This window comes from Monodon monoceros, unplaced genomic scaffold (genome assembly GCF_005190385.1).
Source record: "Monodon monoceros isolate NGI ecotype Baffin Bay Population unplaced genomic scaffold, NGI_Narwhal_1 Super_Scaffold_11, whole genome shotgun sequence".
Lineage (NCBI taxonomy): Eukaryota > Metazoa > Chordata > Mammalia > Artiodactyla > Monodontidae > Monodon > Monodon monoceros.
Window position 1 is genome coordinate 67,948,093 of NW_021703767.1, and position 20,794 is coordinate 67,968,886.

A 20,794-nucleotide genomic window follows, 5' to 3' on the forward strand; every position below is an offset into this window, starting at 1 on the left:
AGATGGAGCAGAATAATAGAAATCTCAGAGAAACTGGGGGGACTTCCACAGCAGAAGGGACCATTGCCTGACCCCGCTGAGTGCAGCCCCTCACCCAGCCTGGCACTTGAGTGGAAAGTAGCAATGGCTGGGAAGATGTCCAGAACAGGTGAGGACAGCCCCCCGCAAGAACCCGCATTTCAGCTTGGAGGATGAGCACACTCAAAAGTTTCCTGTGCTGCAGGAGGCCCACAGACCTGGCCGGGAAACGATTTCCCCCGGCATGAAAAACAGAGCAGCCTGTGTAGACACTACTTAAGAGCAAAGGGCATTGGAAATTTAAGTCTGGGAAGGTGCTAATGACCAAAGCCCAGGGTGGCTTACCTACCAGAGGACACTGGGGGCAGAGGACAGATGGGGGGCCATAAGCTAGACCACCCTCCCCACAATGCCTGCCCACCATCTAGAGCAATCTCAAGGATATTAGGAGAAGAAAGGGCAAAGCCTTGCAGGAACTGAGTTTAAACACCAAATGGGGACTTCCCTGGTGGTCCAGCAGCTAGGACTCCGTGCTCCCAATGCAGGGGGCCTGGGTTCAATCCCTGGTCAGGGAACTAGATCCCACATGCCACAACTAAGAGTTCGCATGCTGCAACTAAAAGATCCCACATGTCGCAACTAAGACCTGATGCAGCTCAATAAATAAATATTTTTTAAAAGCCAACCCAAATGGACTAAGAAAACTCTGAAAATGACTGAGTTCATCCTGAACTGTCAGGATGGAGTTTTCCATATCTGTGGACATGGGCGCATGAAAGCTAAAGTTCAGTTATAGAACCATAAAGAAAACAAGTCCCACACCTGAGATGTGTGGGACTGTAAATTTTTGTACTTGTTAGATTTACAGATGTAACAAAGCAATGAAGTACAGGAGCACACAGGGAAGCAACTTGCTGGGCCTGCAGGAGCTGCAGAAGGTGTCAAACAGGAGATGCCATTTGAACTATATCTTGAAGAAGGAAGAGGAGTTCGCAGGACTAGAAAGGGTGAGGACAGAAGCCATTCCACATGGAAAGGCACAGAGGCATGAAAGCATACAGCACGTATTTAGGAAGGTCTAAGAAGTTCACAGCTAGTGTGTTGAGGAATATAGTAAGCGATAAGCTGGTGAAATAACATGGGTCCAAGGCCCTAAATGCTCTGCTAAGGAGTTTGGGTTTTTTACCTTGTAGGCAACTAAAAATGTAGATGTTAAACGGGCGTGTAATTTTTTAGCATGCTAATTCTGGTAGCAGAGTAAAGGACAGGTCAGATGGTTTTGAGGCAAGGAAAGGACCAGGTAATGGTCTAGGCTTAGGGGAAGATGAACTAAAGCAGTAGGAACAGAGAGGTAAGTCTGGACTGAAAATTTTATTGAGAATCACTAGAACTGCATGACTGCCTCAATATGAGAGTGAGAGAAAGGAAGGAATGGAGGATGATAAAGTTTCCAGCCTAGGAGACCTGGTAGATGGATGGGGGTATTAGCCAGTTTAGGGAGTATGGGGGGTGGGGTGGGGGGAGCCCCTTTCTTAAGGAAAAGTATAGCCAAGAAAAGCGTTCAGTTTGCGGTGGCTATGGGACATCTAGGTAGAGATGTCCAAAAGACAGAAATATGGGCCTGCGGGTCCGGAGAAACGTAGGGGGTTAGAGTTACAAATTTGCAAGTCATCACCATAGAGGTAGGAGTTGAAGTCATGGGAATAGGTATAATCACGCAGGGGGACATTGTAGAGGAAAAAGAGCGAAGGTTCCTTCAGAACTCCAGAAAATACCAATATTTAAAAAAAGGACAACAGATGGACTCACTAGATTTAAATTATAAGGGCAGGAACTCTATTTTGTTTCACCGTTGTATCCCTCCCACCTAGCACAGGGCCTGACTCTTAGAATGGTTTTCAATAAATACTTATGGAATGAATGAATGAATCCAATAAAGAAACTGCAAGCACGCAGGAACATTCTTGCTGCATTCATCCAAGTCTTACAAGCAAGAGATGAATTCAGAATAGAACTGGCTAGAATGCAAGAAAGATAGAAAAAAATAAATAAAGCTTTGTTAATAGAAGCCCCCTCTACCAACACATGGCATCTAAGTTTACTGAGAGTCCCATAATTTGGAACCATGCAGGTGTGAAAAAGCCAGGAGCCTTTACACTCCAAATGAAAACTAGGTTAAAAAAAATGAGTTGCTCAGTGGTGACAAAACTGATGTCTCCAGGGTTTCTCAGTCACGTTCAGTTAAACGTTCTCACCAGACACATCGGCACAGGTCACGTTATGAGTATTATCTCCCCACTGAGTCTGAATTGCCTGAATTCCCTCAAGGCAGTAGCTGTTGAGCTAATGGCTAGGGAAGTGGGCAGAGCACAGAGGCCAGTAGGTAAAAGACCAGAAGAATTTTGAGGCTTAAAGACTAGATGGAGACAAGATATTTGGCTGGGTTAAAAAGACACAAACTTGACCAGAAACAAACAGGCCTCATGCTGCTTAGTTTTTAAAGGAATCGTATGGCTGAAAAAAACTGTAAGTCCAGCTATCCATAGCCTGGGAGCATTCTAGATCCCTAGGGCAATCCATAGACCCCTGGTAGGCAGTTCACCTAGAAATGACCAAGGGCGGCAATACGTAAGGAAGATTTTTCCCAGAGTGCAAAACAAATGTCTTACTCCACTCCCAGAATAGAATACTATACCGGTCCAGCAGCACATGGTTAGTGGTATAGACCAGTGACTTGTGTGTTTTCCTTTCTCCCCTTTCGAACTGGGAGTTTTTATTGCGGTTTTCCTGCTCCCTCTCATATCGTTGTGTAACGAATGTATTAGGAAAATTACCTTGCCTTTAAGCTTTAAGAAAGTACTGTCTGGACTTGAGGCTGATGATAAGCTAAGATGAGACTTTGTGACAGTCTTCCTTGGGAGGATGGTGTGTGTCTTAGCTACTTGGGGAAGAAATAATGTGCACAGATGTTGGGTAGGCAATTAGCAGTGTCTACCACAGAACTGAAAAGAGGGCACTCGCTGGATTTGAAAAATATGAGGATTGTGATGTTCTTAGAGTAGTTTAAGTCAAAATAGGAGGGGCAGGGGTGGAGTGCAGAGATGCCAGCTACAATGGGTTTAGGAGCAAATGGAAGTCGTGAATTTTTAAGATTTTGCCAGTGAAAGGATCATACTGATCATCACTTTCCTGGTTACACTCCAAGACATCTTGGTGGGGATTCATTTATCAATTTTTACCCCCAGGTGAAAAATTGTTCAGGTCCAATTTTTACCCTGGGTATTGCTTATGTTTTCTCTGGGGCAAAGAGATCATTTCCAGAACCTTTGCTTTCCAGAAATCAAGCCTTGGAGTAGGCTCTGCAGGAAGGATCATGCTATGTATTTGAAAGGTGAAGATCAAAAGTGACATATTTAATGGACCAGGCAAAATCAAGCTGCCTCGCTAGTATCCTCCATGATGATTACTAAACTTCTTAGCTTCTTATGGAGAGATTTAGAAGAGAAAATATAGCAGTAAAGTATGAAATATTTTTGTACAACTGAGACATAGAAGCTACTACACGTAGAACCCCCATAACTAAGGTGATGCCTAATTCATTCACTGGCAGCTACTGGAAATGAAGAGGATGGAAGAGAAAAGACCAGAGCTTCCCTGGTGGCGCAGTGGTTGAGAGTCCGTGTGCCGATGCAGGGGATGTGGGTTCGTGCCCCGGTCCGGGAAGATCCCACATGCCGCGGAGCGGCTGGGCCCTTGAGCCATGGCCGCTGAGCCTGCGTGTCCGGAGCCTGTGCTCCGCAACGGGAGAGGCCACAACAGTGAGAGGCCCGCGTACCGCAAAAAAAAAAAAGAGAGAGAAAGGACCAACTTTATTATATTCAGGAAAATACTCTTTTAATTAAGGGAGGAAGATTGTTTGGTAGCGTTGATAATAATTTCGTTGAGATAAGAAAAAAAAAAAGCTCCAGGGTGCTCTCTGCAGATAGGACACAGACACAGAAAGGGGAAAAACCGTGTGAACTGTAGCTCTTACTGCAAACAATTTCATCAACATAAAAGCCACCAGCCACAGTATACGTGAAGGAAAAATTTTAAATATGACCCTTTCCAGATAACTTTACCACTAAATCCCAGTTGTAAATGAGCCCCTTACCAAAGCAACAAATGCTGTTAGTGGTGAGTCATCTGCTGATGTCTGCTCACCAATTCCCGCATAGAGTAACCCCGATTATGAGGGACTGACACCTACCGCAGGGCACGGAGTACGTTCTGTGAAAGCCGACTCTGCATACCATTTTGCAGAACTGGTGTGGGACTTGCTGAAACAACCTGTGGCTCACAGGTTTCCCATGGGTTCTCTCTTCCATCATTTTCTTCCTTCTTTGGAAGGCAGCCATGAGAAGTGCATTGTCTATCTTCTCCACCTACAGCCCAAGGAAATGAAAAACTGAAAAAGAAACTGGAGAACTGCTACTTAAATTGCCTGCTACTCTGCTTCAAAAATAAAGGCACTTATGTGCATATTACTTTGCATGTGATTTGCTTTTCATATAAAGTTGCTAAGAGTCTCTCCTGGCCCCAACCCTCTCCTATTTTGACTTCTATCTCTTCAAAATTCCCTGTCCCTACTTCGATAAAAATTCCCTGAGCAATCACTATGTGATTGCTGGTAATGAAATGGTCAACTGCAGACACAGTCTTTGCCCTGTTAAAGCTCATAGTTTAGTGAGAGCTAAAAATAGGTAAATAATTATAAGTGTGATAAATGCTATTGCGTTTCTTTTATTTTGCTTCAAGACAGGCAGATAGCTTATCTCTGAGTCTTGGGTCTATGCTTCTGTACATCCTGACATCATTTCTACCACTTGATTCCAATTATATCTCTCATACCTGCCCATCCCTGCCCTCCTTTCAGACTAATTCCTAGGATTCCAGGTCGTTGAGCAGCTAGCTTAGAGACATTAGCAGGGGAGTTCTTCTTTTGGCTGTAGAACCAAGTGAGAGCAGATAAGTCAAATTCCTCCCTTAATTAAGTATACCTTTATAACCCACAAACCACAGTCTTCAAACTGTTTCTTTTGATCCTGAATTTCTCGAGTTGAAAGCTTCAGGCATTTCAAAAATGTATTTTCCTTCATTGGATTCTGGTTTTCTGGTTGCTGATCAATCTGCTGCCCTGAAAATGAGTAACATAAAACTTTGTCTCAGTGCTCGTGAGAGGGAAAGGTTTGTAAGGAAATTAAATGAGGGAATTCCCTGGCGGTCCAGTGGTTAGGACTCAGTGCTTTCACTGCCGGGGCCTGCGTTCGATCCCTGGTCGCGGAACTAAGATCCTGCAAGCCGTGCCCCATGGCCAAATAAGTAAATAAATAAATAAACAGAAATTAAATGAAACAAATTATAAAAATTTGGAGGAATATATAAGCAGTTTAACTTGTATGCCTCATATGTTTAGGACATGCAAGGACAGCTATAATACCATGAGAAGTCATAGGATAAAATAGGGGGTTAATAAATTTGTCCTCAGGACTTCCTTGGTGGTCCAGTGGTTAAGACTCCACACTTCCACTGCAGGGGGCTCAGGTTTGATCCCTGGTCCAGGAAGTTCCAGATGCCGCGGGGTGCGGGCAAATAAATAAATAAATAAATAAAATAATTGAGCTCAAGAAAAAACGTTACATCCCATGGGAGGCAGAATCTCCCACAGAATGAATGAATAAATAAATAAATAAATTTGTCCTCAGATGATTTGGATTACGAAGCTGAGGGGATAAGAGAAAAAAGAGCATTAATATATACTCCCCCCATCAATGCTGTAATGATGATATATAGTTGTATTGCTAATAGGAAATGTTTGTATTTCTAGCCAGGATGCCAATCAACAAAAAACATAAGCATAAGAAAATGTTAAGGGGTGATGGAAAACGGTATGACATTTATGTAATACCTCAAAGTTTTCGAAACAGTTTTGTATCTCTACCTCATTTGGGTATTACAAACCACCACTGAAATAATTAACACAGTTTTACAAATAGGGACATTGAAACTCAGAGAAGTTAAGTGACTTGCTCAATATCACAAAGCTAATAAGTACAGATCCAAGATTATAAACCTGGCTTTCACCAGTGCTTTCTGTAAGGGGCGAGGCAGAATATTTAGTATATATGTTATTCATAGGCCACCCAACCAAGAAGAACAAAATTTGGAGATTAATAGTTTGTGGTGTCATGTCTTTCCTCCCTTCCTTCCTTTTCCCTCTTTCTTCCTTCTTTCCTTCCTTAACTTCTTCCCTATTTTACATTCAAGGGACAACCTTTTATTGCCCAAAGGAGCTCCTTACTGGACTAAATACACAGATGGACATATGAAAACACCAAAAAAGGCTTCTTTTCTTTCAGTTTACTTTCCATTTGACTTAAGACCAAGTATACTAAAATGACCTAATCCCTAGCACATTATCTAATTGAGTGGGCTCAATTCAACCACAAAAAGCAGATGTTAAATTCAGAGAAACTTATAGAGGGCCAAGTTGTAAATCCAGAAAGCAGGAAAGCGGGAGGAACATAACTCCATAGCAGAGGAACACCAAAGCCAAGACATTTCAAAGAGACTGTAAATTAAATCTGGAGAGCAATAGCTCACATTTATAAAGTATAGTTTAAGGGTTCAGTTCTCTTGAGTTCAGCAAACATTTACTGAGCTCCTACTACATGCCAAGCACTGAGCTGGGCACCGGAAACTCAAAGATCCACGAAGTCCTGCTATCAGAAACACTCACCAGGAAGGATTAAAAGAGAACCATAAAAGAGGAGCATATGCCTATCTTCTATTATTTAAAACATACTGTTCTGGTGGATAGCTGATGCTCCCTGTAGTAATAACTCATTTCAAAATTACCCATTTTGGGTTTGCCCAGTGGCGCAGTGGTTGAGAGTCTGCCTGCCGATGCTGGGGATACGGGTTCCTGCCCCGGTCCGGGAAGATCCCACATGCCGCGGAGCGGCTAGGCCCGTGAACCATGGCCGCTGAGCCTGCGCATCCGGAGCCTGTGCTCCGCGACGGGAGAGGCCACAACAGTGAGAGGCCCGCATACCGCAAAAAAAAAAAAAAAAAAATTATTCATTTTGTTAATGTAGATCTTAACCTGATTAAGAGGGGGTGAGTCTCTATGAACCTCTGAAACGCTGCTGTAGAATAATATGCTTAGTCATCAACTGCCAAAAGATGCCACCTTGCAGCAGAGCAAGGGACTTAACATGACTAAATTGCCAACAGCTAGGAGAATGGGCCAACTTGACGAATGCAGTTAAAGTAATGCCACAAGCATTACAGGACATCAGTGTTATTTTCTACCTTGTTCTCTTGAGAAGTGTCAATGTCAGTTTAAAGACCCACATTCACTATGTTTTAAGAGCTAAGTAGAAATCATAATCTTGGGTCTCATTCTTGAGTATTATTTTTGTCCATGTTTTTTGACATTGGGTTTTCTGTGGACTATGGATACAACATTTATTGCAAACTCCCACTCACTTCGACCATATCTGCCTGAACTATTTTTACAAATACATGGTGAAAATAAGATGTTCTCTGAAGTTTTACATCTGAATTTTTGCACTAAAGTCACTCTCCATGTTACAACCAGTGATCTTTCTAAAATACAAGTCTGACCTTGTCTTTGCTTAAAGTCATTCAAGGCTCTCCATTTGTTTCAAGAAAAACTCTGAATACTTTCATGTGATTCATAAAGTCTTGCATAACCTAGGCCCAGCTATGGTCTGATTTCTTGAAAGTTTCTTTCTTTGCCTTACTAACTCCTACCTATTCTTCACTTCTCCATTTGTGACACATCCCCTGAGAAGCTTTCCCCTTACCTCCCAAGTCTGGGTTAGGTGCCTCACCTAGTTGTTTCCAGAGCACTCTCACCTTCCTGTTCATAACTAACCTGCTTATCTCTCAGTTTCCCCAGTTAGATTTTTTTTTTTTTTTTTTCACGGTATGCGGGCCTCTCACTGTTGTGGCCTCTCCCGTTGCGGAACACAGGCTCCGGACGCGCAGGCTCAGCGGCCATGGCTCAAGGGCCCAGCCGCTCCGCGGCATGTGGGATCTTCCCGGACTGGGGCACGAACCCACGTCCCCTGCATCGGCAGGTGGACTCTCAGCCACTGCGCCACCAGGGAAGCCCCCCAGTTAGATTTTGAGTGGGAACAATGTTCATCTTATCACTGTATCCCAAGCACCTAGCACAATGCTTCACATAACACGGATGCAATACACATTAGTTGAATAAATGAAAGAAATAAGCCTCCATTTCCCAAGACAGTATTTTCAATGGTATGATCTCCCAATTAGCTCTAGGGCTAAGTTAAAAGGATCTCTCCAGACCCAAATTCCCACAGTCATCCCGATGGATTTTGCCCCATTGAATGAGTGATACTTGAGTGGACCTCACAGTACCAATGAAATTTACTCTGGTGGGAAGGCTCAAAGTAATTTTAGGGCTCCTAACGCTGTCAGCAATAAATAATTGCAATAAAACTCAATTAAAGAAATGAATTAAGTGGAATGTGTCTGCATTTGAATGCTCCATCTGCAGAATTAGGGATGTACTTTTTTTCCCTAGAGCCTGGTCTTGGGTTATCCTGGGCTTTCCTCATAATTGCCTCTTAGGCAATCCATGTCATCATCAGTAAACCCAATCGTGTGTGTGTGTGTGTGTGTGTTCATTTACTAATAATTAACCCTGCTGGTGGAAAGAGCCAAAAAACGGTTATAAAAGTTATGGCCTAACAGACCCAGCATGGTTTGCTCTCTCTCCTCTTCCATTCTATCTCTCACTCACTTACACACATGCACGCTCACGCCCAAAAGTTGGAAGGGCTGACTTTCCAACTTAATTGAAAGTTACTCACCTGACAAGCTCCAAAGGATGCGCTCCTTTTTTCTTGCTATTTCCTCTTGAACTTCACACAGCATAAGTTCAATGTTCATAACTGCCTTAAAGAGGTCAGCCTGGGCTCCTTTAATCTCTAAATGTGCTTTTCCCGGGCTGATAATCTCTGAGATAGAAACCTGTGAGGTTTTCTGAAGCTCAGACAAATAGTCATGTTCCTTTTTCCCGAGGTAGAGGATATGCATATCCTCAATGATGTGGTAGTCCTGGAGGGTCAGTATCCTCTGGATCCATGCTTGGGCCTCATCTATCTTTTCCTGAGTGGATCCCACCAGATTGAGGACAGGAAATCTATTTTCTCTCTTCTCTCTGGTCCCCTGGGGGACTGAAAACACTATCATAAGCAACCACAGAAGGCAGGTGGGTTTTAAACCAGTACAGAACAAAACACCATAGCCACTGTTTGCCCTGAGCGTCCTTAGCAGTAGCAGCCTCAATTAAGTACCTATCTCTGAGAGCTTTGCTGGGTACAAAGAAAATCTAAATGTATATATAAATGTCTCCTTGGGGACACAGAGTTTAGCTTATCATGTCTTGCCCCTGCTGTGTTGCATTTGTCAATTTACAGAGGAGTTCACCTTGTAATCTCATCCTGGATGCTAACCAACTATTATTGCTTGCTGAATGGGATTTTCCGTAAACTCTTGTTACCACCAGGTTTAAAATCAAATATCTCTGAAAGCCATAGATAAAGCCAATTTTTGAAAAATTGGAAATTATCATAGTATAATGAAACAAAGAAATACCCATAATTCCACTACCTGGGATTCCTTTTTATATCTTATCTGTATATGACAGGACATCTTGCACCTCCACAACCAACATTTGGAGTTCAGTGCTGCTAAACAATGGAATATTATAGCAATGAAAAGGAGTAAACTTTAACTATACGGATAAATCTCAGAAACATATTTTGAGGGGAAAAAGTAAGTTGAACACTTAATATTTCTAGGCATTATTCTAAGTGCTTTACATGTATTATTTTATTCAATTCTCACAATCCTATGAAATACGTACTATTAGTAGGACCCATATTACAAATGAGGAAACTGATTCAGATAGTTACTAAGTAACATGCCCATAGTTATAGGACTTGTAAGTGGTGGCCAGGGAGCTGGTAGGTGTGTGGGCAACCTGACTCCAGTGCTCATACAATTCTGCTTCCCAGTGAGTGATCTCAGGACAGTAGTGGTCATTAGCATCTTTTCCCCTGATACAGCAGTTGGGTGGTACCAGGAGCTATGAAAAAGTACCAGGACATACCTAAAAGTAGGAGAGGGAGAATGGCCTCCCTCTGGTAACAATAAAAGCCAAAGTTTTAGACAACAGTAAGAGGTGACAGAGATTCTTATATTGATGACATACTTTTTAAAACAACGCTTGTTCTGCCTGGGAGCTTATATTATTTTTAGGAGAAAATAAAAACAATGCATGGTGATATTTCATTTATCCATCATTATTAGGAAAGAAGAGTTGTTCTTCTAGGTAACTAAATTATTGAAATCACTCAAGGAGTCTCTTCTAGCACCAAAACATAATTCACTTTAACTATTTATTAGTTAAATACTTATAATAGAAACATACTTCCCTGCCGTCCTAAATAGTTTAACTTTTCCTTAATAATCTGAGATCATCATCATTAATCATTATTAATGTCTGTTACTGTCCTGTACTATAATTCCTTTATCGATGTCCTCAAAAATTACTGAAGTAAATGGCAATGCCTGGCCCCATTTTTCAGATTAATGATGTAGGGACATTTGTATGTTCCTCTTGCATATTATCCTCTCCTAAAACTCCTCTTATCTAACTTCCCTAGAGTCACTGTGGTTTCCCAAACATGCAGTGCATTTGTTTGCTTCTGTGAGTTTTCTTCACTTTGGTGAAGAAACTCTTCACCAACTCTTCACCAACTCTTCACAACTCTTCACTGTGAGTTTTCTTCACTACCCCCACCAACTCTGGCCATTGAAAATCTTGCCATCCTCAAAGCCCAACTCAGAACCATCTTGTCCATGAAGCCATTCTTGCTCCCTTCCAGTCAAAGGGCATCTCTCCCTCTTCTAGGCCACCTTGGGAGTCTGTCCATCCTCTCATTCATTATTTATCCCCTGGCATTTGTTTAATGCTTCATAATTTACAGAACATTTTTACATAATCTCCAGTTATCCTCACGACACTCTGTCATTATCACCATTTTACAGATAGATAAATAGGCTCATAAGAGGTGCAGTCACAGGCCAGAGCTCTTCAAGTTCCCTCTTCTTCATTTCCAACACTGCTGGACACTGAATGCCCAAAAGTGAACTCTTCTAATAAAGGGTATAAGCAAATCATTTCGACCCTAATAGAAAATATCCTAATAGTTTCTATTGCTGGTTGAATGTCTGGTGTTCCTAACATCTATAGAACACTGTGGATTAAAAGACTATTTCAGAAGTACACATCCTAGTTGTCATGACACAGTTCCATCTCAGTCCACTCAAACTCCTCTACAGGAATGGAGTTATAAGACAAAGTTAATCCTTCTCCAACAACTGCCAGGGTTGGTTTAGTCCAGTGATCCCCAGACCTGGTTCTGCAGCAAAACTGACCAGGAAGCATTGAAAAATATACATGCTTGGCCCAGACCCAAAGTTCCTGAATCAGAATCTGTAGAGTTGGGCCATACATATTTTTGTTTGTTTGTTTTAAAGTTTCCATCACAATCCCAATGATTACTCAGGTTTGGGTAGCATTGGTTTAATCCACTTATTATTATCTGGTATTACTGAGATGTATTTTCTATGATAACTAATAAGTAACCCCATTTAGATGGCACTCCATTCAAATCAGAAAGCGTAACTGGCTTAGTAAGCTTATGAAAAAAATATATAGACATCTATTTGTGAATGAGTTACCCACACTGTGGATTACCTACTTCAACTTAGCTCCTCTCTGTTCATATCATGAAACTAGACTGAGCAAAAATAGAATCATGGTCAGGTATAGAGCACATTGGTATCCAGGCAGGAGCACAATGAAACATGTTTGGCTTATTTATTCATCTTCTCCCCTCCATTAGTTCGGGTGATCAAGAATAAAATGAGCCTATGATGGTAGACTCTATTTCTAGATCCGTGAGTTTCTTACTCACCACCAGGGTAATTGTTGAGACCCTGCAGCTTCAACTTATTCTTTTCCATTTCAGTGCTGAAAACCTACGAGAAGCAAAACAGAGCAGAGAGTCCTAAGTGGGGCTTTTAGCCACTGTCATCAAAATCCCTCTCTCTACCTACACTCACATACTTGACCTCATCCACTCTTTCATCCCCCATTTCCACTGCCACAAATCTAAAGCAGCCTTTAGGAAAGTCCTCAGGAACAGCAAGTGCAGCACTGTACTCTATTAGAACATGTAGGGGAAACAAGTATAGGAAAAATGGAAAAGAAAAAACAAACAAAAACACCTTAAAATCTGGCATACGAAGGAGAATGTACATCCCACGGCAAAATATCATTTATTCATTCATTCATTCATTCATAGATATTAATGCCCTGCTAATTGCACATTAGGCACTGAACTAAAGCTGTGGATATGTCACTGAAGAAGACAGAGGAAGATGCTCTTGTAATCAATAAAACAAATTCATTTTAAACAGTGATACGCACACCATGCTTTGTTTGTAGATTAAATAAATGATCAATTCCTGTAAAGTGCTTATAATTGTACCCAGCATATTATAAATATTCAATATGTTAGCTATTGTTATAATTATTAGTATGTGACAGTCTACACACAAAGATTTACGTATATTGCCAGGTAGATCCTTTAACATAGTATCTATTTGAAAAAACTCATCTCTCCTAGGGTTTGGAACCACCATGCCCAGGGTCTTCCTTGTTTAAAGTTGATGCAAGGGGCAGTAATTCTTCATTGAAAAAGATGGTAAATAATGTAGTAAAGACTACATTTTTCATTGCATCTGAACTCTAATAATGAAGTTTCTTAATCTGTAGTGCTTTTTCTTCCTAAATTATATTTGCAGCTGCTATTTACAGAGCAAAAAAGCCCTCAATCTTACCATGCTTATTCAGTACCTGGAGAGGTCATAACAGGGAGGGACTTCCCTGCCCTCCAAAACAAATGACATAACATTACCTGCTGATAAACAGACTAATAACAGCTGACAAACACAACATGGATAAAAATCAGTTCTCTTACAAAGTCACTTAAAAGTCAGTGTGTGTCGCAGGGTTAGAAATCATTTAGGCAAGGCTTTTGAACTGAATGTGAAAGAAAACTGTAACTTAATCAGTATGAATAACATAGAGGGTGTGGATAACAAGCAGACAGTCTGCAAGTAGTTTGGAAAAGTAGATCCAAATGACAAGAATTTGGCAGTTTTTCCAGCTCTGTCCACGAATGACTAACACCTCATGTGAGGAATGTGAGGAGTGTTCCTAGTAAGGAGTTCCTTTTTCTGAGACGTGATGTCTGGCACAAGGTAAATATGCAATACATATTTGTTAAATAACCAAATGAATGACTGTTCATGGCCTTTTACAGATACTCAGTGGCACCCAGGATCCTTATCATCATGAAATACGAGTGAACACAGTATTTCAGTCAGCTGGGGAGTTATTTACTCATTGTCATCCATGAACTGGAAATCCATGAGTGTGTGAACATAAATATCACTTTATTGTAAGCTCAGTATGGGTTGGTCTTCCTGAGTCAGGTCCACTCTAGATGCCTAACAAATCCATTTTCTGGAATGTAGGGACCTTGCCAAGGTAATGCCCCCTGTGAAGAACTGTGTAAGTTGCCCTCTGATCTTTCTGAACATACACCCCTCATTGAAAGACTTATTTAGGAAGAAAAGATGTGCTTAGCAGAAGACCAGAGGTGTACACATATGTGTATGTGCACGTCATACTTCCACATGGATATAATGTAGTGTTAACGTTGAAAAAAGCCTGAAGGAATGGTCAATGTTCGGGGTATAACATAAATTACTTTGTAAGATAATCTTCTCCTTTGAGTTACAAAACTGAAAGCTGTATCATCTTTCAAGTAATTTTTTCTGTGTTTTTGCTTAGTGGTTCAGAACACAGGCTTTGGGGTCAGACCAACTGACACAGGTTGGTATCTTGGCTCAGCCACTGGATTGGTGTGTACATATTAACCTCTGGTCCCATTTGTAAAATGGAGATGACAATAGTGGCTTCATCATGGGACTGAGGGGAGAATGAAGAGAGACAGCTTCTTCTTGGCACAGTACCTGGCTGATGCAACTCATGGCAACTACTGTTATTATTAGCCCCTGGGGGAGCCCTCAGACTGTGGTTGATCTTTTCTGTATTGTTGAACCGCCATTTACATTTTTGTTTGTATGTTGAAGAGAATGAGAGCCTTCTTTTCTAGTTGTGGTTAATTCCTCTTACAGGGATGTGGTGCTTTATGGACAGTCCAGAGATGTACTCAGGGCACCTATCTGGGCCCAGTAACAGTCCTCTGCTGGGGGCGGGGGGGGGGACTGGTGAACTTCATTCGAATGACAGGATGTTTAATTTTGTCAAGAAGGTAAGCTACTACATTGGGTAATTCACCAATCTTTCAGGTCAGCTGTGGATGAGACAGTGGCGTACTGCAGCTGGCTTACACTGGCTCATGAGACCCCACTGTGAACACCTCTTTCCAATTCCTTCTTCAGTGATGTAACATGGATAGCTTGACATCAGCCATGGAAATCAGTAAACACTACAAACCTCCCTGTGTCTAGTGAGGCAGCAAGAGGAATAAGAACCTTTACACTTGTTCCAGAAAATAACAAGATAGAACAAGTCTGTTTCCTTGTAGGGAGAGAGAAAATGGCAACCACCCACACAGAGACAGCCTGGGAGGTGGGAAAGAGAAGGGGTAGGAGTAGAGGACCCCATAAAACTAGGAGGTTGCTTACCTTTAAGGAGCAGAGGGAAGAATAAACGCCAACAAAGGACAAGACAGAAGCTAGGTAGTGAGGTTAACATGGCTTGTACAATGACATTCTTTACTAGGTCAGAAGTGAGCAATTTATAAAAATTAAATTTCACCAAGTTAGACCATCACCGTGCTGTACAGCACTTAACAGGCCCCGTGCCTTACTCTGGAGATACTAAACAGATGTTGTTGAGTGAATGAATGAACAAACGAACTGAAGTACATTTCTAAGACATTAACTTACCTTATATAACTGCTGTTCTTTTGGGAAGATCACAAACTTTACAGTTAATTGTTGCAAATGGTGTCTGGCAAACATTAAAACTTCATTAAACATAATCTCTGCTGCTTCAGAGATTCCAGTCCCAAGGGCAGGAAAGGAAATGGAAGTTATATTTAGCTCAAGGCATTTTTCCAAGCATTTCTTCATTGCAGTTTCCAATGTCTGCAGGAAAAACACAAATTCAACATCAGCCTTGAGTCAAAAATAAGACTTCACTTACCCCTTAATCCTGCCCGTATTTTACAATGCCAGCCTCCACTATTCCTCAGGGCCATGTCCATCCCTCCTCAGAGAACAGGAAAGGTACCACTCCATAGGGGACCCATTATAGCTATAAGGTTAGATGATGAGAAATGAAAGGGCTGAGAAAGTGGTCCATTTTGTGCCATTCAGGACGTCTGAGCATCGTGATTTCCCTCAGTTTATGTAGCCTTCTCCCCAGGTTAGAGAGCCAACCTTCAGTTTATCCCCACTTACCTGCCACTTCTGGGTCAACATAAAGAGCTTTAATAAAAGGAGGTAAAGGTTAAAGTAAGTAAGCAACATTTATTTAATGTCATTAAGATCTGTTACATAATTTATTTTTGGCAGATTTACACTTCCATCAATGTTTCAACATTCAAACTGAATACTGATGTAGGAAGGTTATCTAATAACCTTCCTACGTTATACTAATATATATTATACTAATTACATATACTAATTATACTAATATACATTAGTTATACTAATGTAGGAAGGTTTTACTAGTGTAGTAAAAACTGAGGGGTAGAGAGTGACTGGCGGACCAATTTGGGATTTGAGGGCTCTCTAAACAAGAGAAGACCAGAAATGGAGACAAAACAAAGATAGACAAAGGTAGAAAAGGGGATTAAGTTTCCCTCTCTCCACTTGTCAGTAGGTTCCCCCTATTCTTTAATGCATGTAATTTACGTCCCTCAGTTGTAGAGTCAGGCAGAAAGCTAAGCTCCACCACAGGCACAGACACCACAGGCGATAGATTTGACTGGAATGGTATTGGAAGGGAGATCCGGGTACTCCTGGAATTTAACAGATGGCAGGAGATATGGAGAGGCTGAATCCCAGGCCCACTAGTAAAAGGCCTACAGGGTCACTGGGTGTGGTGAGGTGAACAAGTGTGCAGACTGAGGGAGCCCTGATGTTTCTGTGTCTATTTGCGGTAGGTCCACTTAAAATTTAGACATGGGTTAGGTGATATTTTAAATTAAACTTCTTAAGATAACTTGTGACAGCAATAACTGTTTAGTATTCAGGTATTCACAGGAGTACTAGAGAATGGGGATTATTCCACTTGACAATAACATTTCATGAATGTAATGACAGGATGGAAATCAACAGACTACATAGACTCTGGAGATACAGAAAGATAAATTTATTTTGACCTTACCAGTTTTTGTTCAGAATATCCTGAAGGCCACAACACATGGTATACGTATTTGCAGGGCAATTTAAATCCTTTTGTGACCAGTACCAACTGGGAATCTAGTGGTGTTTTAGTCATATTTTGGCTAAATTCCCTTTCTATTTCATCTCCTGCTGCTTGTAGAATTGATTTTGACACAGATGTAGCTCTAAGACCACAATGTGTATATACAGAATTAACAATTACATTCGTCTGAAAAGGGGAAAAAATGAACAAGATTCAGTGTTAAATGACTTTTTCTTGAATGATTAATTTAAATCTTTATTTCCCTGAAGAGCTTTGAAAAATACATTTGAAGATCCTAAATCCACAGAAATATCACTTAATAATGGATATAAAATTTCCAAAGCGTGATCATTTGACTGCCATGAATCTGTCTGTCCTAGTCAGAAATTAGGTAAAGTATGTAGATGATACAAGTTTTATTGCAAACATCTGTCAGCCCCTTGCTGGCTTATACCCCCAATATCCCAGATTCACAGCATTCTCTATGATTTGTTTTAAGCTTTATCAATAAGTGGTTCCATTCTCTGCCCCACTGTCATCACTTTTTGCTGTTTCTATGGGAATTTTCATTTTGTCTTACAGAGTGGAAATAAAATTTCTCAGGCAATTTCTATCCCTTATAGTTTGTGTTTTTTAAGGTAAGTAGTACATGGTGAAAGAAAGCACAAATGGGACAAAAAAGTCTTTGGTGGGAAATAGGCCTCCTTCTTGGTGGGGTCCCCAGATCCCCCTAATTCATCCCGATGGCTTTGGCTCCCTTTGGGGGTAACTTCGGTACTTCTCATGGATGTTAATGAATGTGTCACTTTGAAAGTGAAATCAGAATTTGCAAGTCGGGGGCATTGGCATCCTTTACAAATTTTAAAGTTCCTTGTGTTGGCAATAATTAAATACAGTAAAATTTTAGTTAAAGGGATAAGTTACTCAACCAGGATGTTTCCACTTTAATTTTAAATTGGCATATTAATGATTTATCAAATAAATATTTCATCTCACGGGGTCCCCGCAGTCTTCTTTCTAATTGTCTTGCAGGCAATAAATGGCATATTTTCACTTGTGATTAAGTCTATTTGATTGTGGCCATAGGAGAGTCAGATCCAGGGGAAAAATAGAGAATATAGCCTTATATTCTTTCTCTCTCTTCCTCTGTTGCAACCCTTGCTCCCTGCTGCCCCCTTCAGTTATTCATCAGTAATTTGTTGAACACCCAGTTGCATGCCCAGAGACCAGCCCCACGGCTACAGAGATGAACAAGCCACGATTTCCACCTTCGAGGTACTCCCTGCCTGGCAGAGAAGCTGCACTAATTCAGAAATACCTAGGTTCACTGTTACCCTGACTCTCTCCCCTCCCTGTCAGGGTCCTCACCTTTGTGCCCTATGATCCCTGGCTAAACGCGAAGTTACACTTTGTATCCTCCACAGCTCCTGGCACAGAGCCATATACTCAGAATACGATTTACAGCTCCGCTTAGGTCTCCTGACTGGTCCAGCCTACTACTTTTGATCTGTCAATTCCACTGTATCTCTCTGATCCATCATTCTAACCACCCAGGCCTCTTCTCCTGCCAATTCATAACTATCATAACTTGAGATCAGATTTAAAACTCACATCTTCTGAAGTAATCCTTCTTGATCTACTACACTCCACTCTTGTCACAAATGTATATACTCTTAAATATGAATTCACTTTGTATTAAAACTTTTTTGTTTATTATTGCTAGGTTGCTTTAGAAATGTTCAATGGTTTGTCTCCCTAACGAGATTTTTCAAATAGAGAATATTTTTACATAAAAAGAATAAAATAGATTTTAAGTTCCTCAGAATCAAAGATTGTTCTATTTCCTCATGGTGTCTAAGAATAATGGCAATAATAATTATAAATACTTACCACATGCCAAGTTTTATTCTAAGCAGCTTATGTGTATTGATTCCAACTCTAAGATATAAGTGCTATTATTATCCTTATTTTACGGATGAGGAAACTGAGGATCAAACGGTAAAGTAATTTGGTTCAGGTCACCCAGTTAGTAAGTGGCAAAGCTAGTATTGAAATCCAAATGGTCTGGCTATGAAATCCATACTCTTAACCTTACTTAACAAGATGCTTTCTAAACCGTGTTTGAAATAGTATATGCTCAAAACATACTTGATAGGTAATAAACAGTTCAGGGATACCCTTTGGGAGTGCAAGAGAATAAAACAAAGACTTACTTCCTGCATTTCAATGTGGCCCTGGACAATCTGGAGAGTCAGGTTGTTCACAACCATAGTATTGAAAAGGTGGGTGGCTTCTTGACTCACCCGGGACCCCAGCTCGTTCCTCCCTAGGATGACTTCTGAAACAGTTTTAAAGGCAGCAACAGTAGGGTCCTCATTGCTTACCAGGTGAATTTCTTTCAAATTACTGGCTAGTTGCATGTTTTGGAAATAATACTTGATAGTTTCCACAATGACCAGTGTACACAAATCCAGAGGGAACTGGAAAATCCCAGAGCTCAGGGCTGGAATAGCTACTGTCTCAGTGCACCCATTAATATTGACAAAATTCAAAATATTTATAATGGCTCTTTGCAGTTTATCGATACATTCCTGTCTATCCATTAACCCCCACTGAGGCCCAACAGCATGGATAATGAGTTTGCAGGGAAGCTTCCCTGCTCCTGTGATAGCTATGTCACCAGTTGGAATTTTGCCATATGAGGAAACATATCTTCTGCTCTCCTCTTGGATTTCAAGGCCGCCAGCTTTCACAAGGGCCTGGGCCAGGCCTCCCCCATGAATGAGGTCTTCATTGGCTGCATTCACCACAACGTCAACAACATGTCTGGTGAGGTCATCCTTCCAGACAGATAACTCTAGCCTGGGCACCAGCATTTTTCTGAAGACTTGTAGAGACTCACTGTTACCTTCCTGGGCTGGAGAAACTAGGGTAAAGATACAGCTAAATTTTTTCTGGAGGACTTCCCACAGCTGACTCTCATTATCTTTTAAAATTTTGAAGTCATTGTGATTAATGGAAATTTGCCGACTGTAGTTTTCTCTGAGATTATCAATCTCTGGAAAAGGAGAGAAGATAAAAAATAAAGAAATGAGCAAGCGTCCCTTTGAAAAGGATGTAATTCTACTTCACACCAGGAGACTGAGCTTCTTCTGTGCAAGAGGAAAGACAAGCTTCCTCTAGGCCCCTTCCTGATTCTCCCTCTCACCTAGACCTGTCATTAGACCAAAGATACCCAAGAGTTTTCAATGGTAAGTCACCATAAAGTGCTTAGTCGTGTGCCTGGCATACGGTAAATATTCAATAAGTGGTAGCTACTATGATACAATGATGGTGGTTTAAAATTGTGCGTATCAGGGCTCATAGATTTTAAAAATCTACATAAAAATGGCAAGTGTGGGAAGACCCATGCTTAAGGCACAAGTATTAGAAAGGACTTACTTATGAGTCAAAAATATGTGGAGGCTTTATTCATAACTCATTAGCCTTTGTCCGTGTCTTGGCTTGGGTTCTCCTAGGAGCTGATTCTGAGGCGGAGGTTTGAGTGTAAGTTTATTTGGGAGGTTATCCCAGAAAACACCAGGGGTGTGGGATGGGAAGAGGAGAGTGGGAAAGTGAGACAGGGAAAGGAAAGAAATGAATAAAGGGGGTGTTACAAAGCAAATGAAGCTTTAACTCCACAGGGGGACAGTTTAGACCATGTGTCTCAGAATTATATCACCAGAGGGGTAAAGGAGCTGGGATATTTGTCCAGTTTTTATCAGTCATTGGTCGAGGATGCTCCTGGGGACATAGTCCAGCACATGGGCGGAGCACTGACAATATGACAGTAAACAATTCTCCACCATACTCTAGTTTTGTAGCGCGATTTTGGTGGAATTAAAACTGATTGGCTGCGCTTCCCTGGTGGCACAGTGGTTGAGAGTCCGCCTGCCAATGCAGGGGACACAGGTTCGCGACCCGGTCCAGGAAGATCCCACATGCCGTGATGCGGCTGGGCCCGTGAGCCATGGCCGCTGAGCCTGCGCGTCCGGAGCCTGTGCTCCACAACGAGAGAAGCCACAACAGTGAGAGGCCCGCATACTGCCAAAAAAAACCAAAAACTGATTGGCTAAAAATTATTTACTGCAT

General features: G+C 41.3%; 1 protein-coding gene across 3 annotated transcripts in view; it reads right to left on the minus strand.

Annotated features, from left to right (window-relative positions):
• The window catches only part of PARP9 (poly(ADP-ribose) polymerase family member 9), a 32,663-nt gene that overhangs the window by 4,081 nt on the left and 7,788 nt on the right, over positions 1-20,794 (minus strand). For 2 of the 3 annotated variants that reach the window (XM_029214359.1, XM_029214361.1), the window contains 7 exons: positions 18,877-19,721; positions 16,622-16,849; positions 15,175-15,375; positions 12,105-12,168; positions 8,928-9,293; positions 5,058-5,194; positions 4,268-4,442 (listed from right to left, as the gene is read on the minus strand). In XM_029214359.1, coding sequence (XP_029070192.1) covers positions 4,268-4,442; positions 5,058-5,194; positions 8,928-9,293; positions 12,105-12,168; positions 15,175-15,375; positions 16,622-16,849; positions 18,877-19,721 — 2,016 coding nt within the window. The remainder of the gene's footprint in view (positions 1-4,267; positions 4,443-5,057; positions 5,195-8,927; positions 9,294-12,104; positions 12,169-15,174; positions 15,376-16,621; positions 16,850-18,876; positions 19,722-20,794) is intronic. The other variant, XM_029214360.1, reaches the window with a different exon arrangement.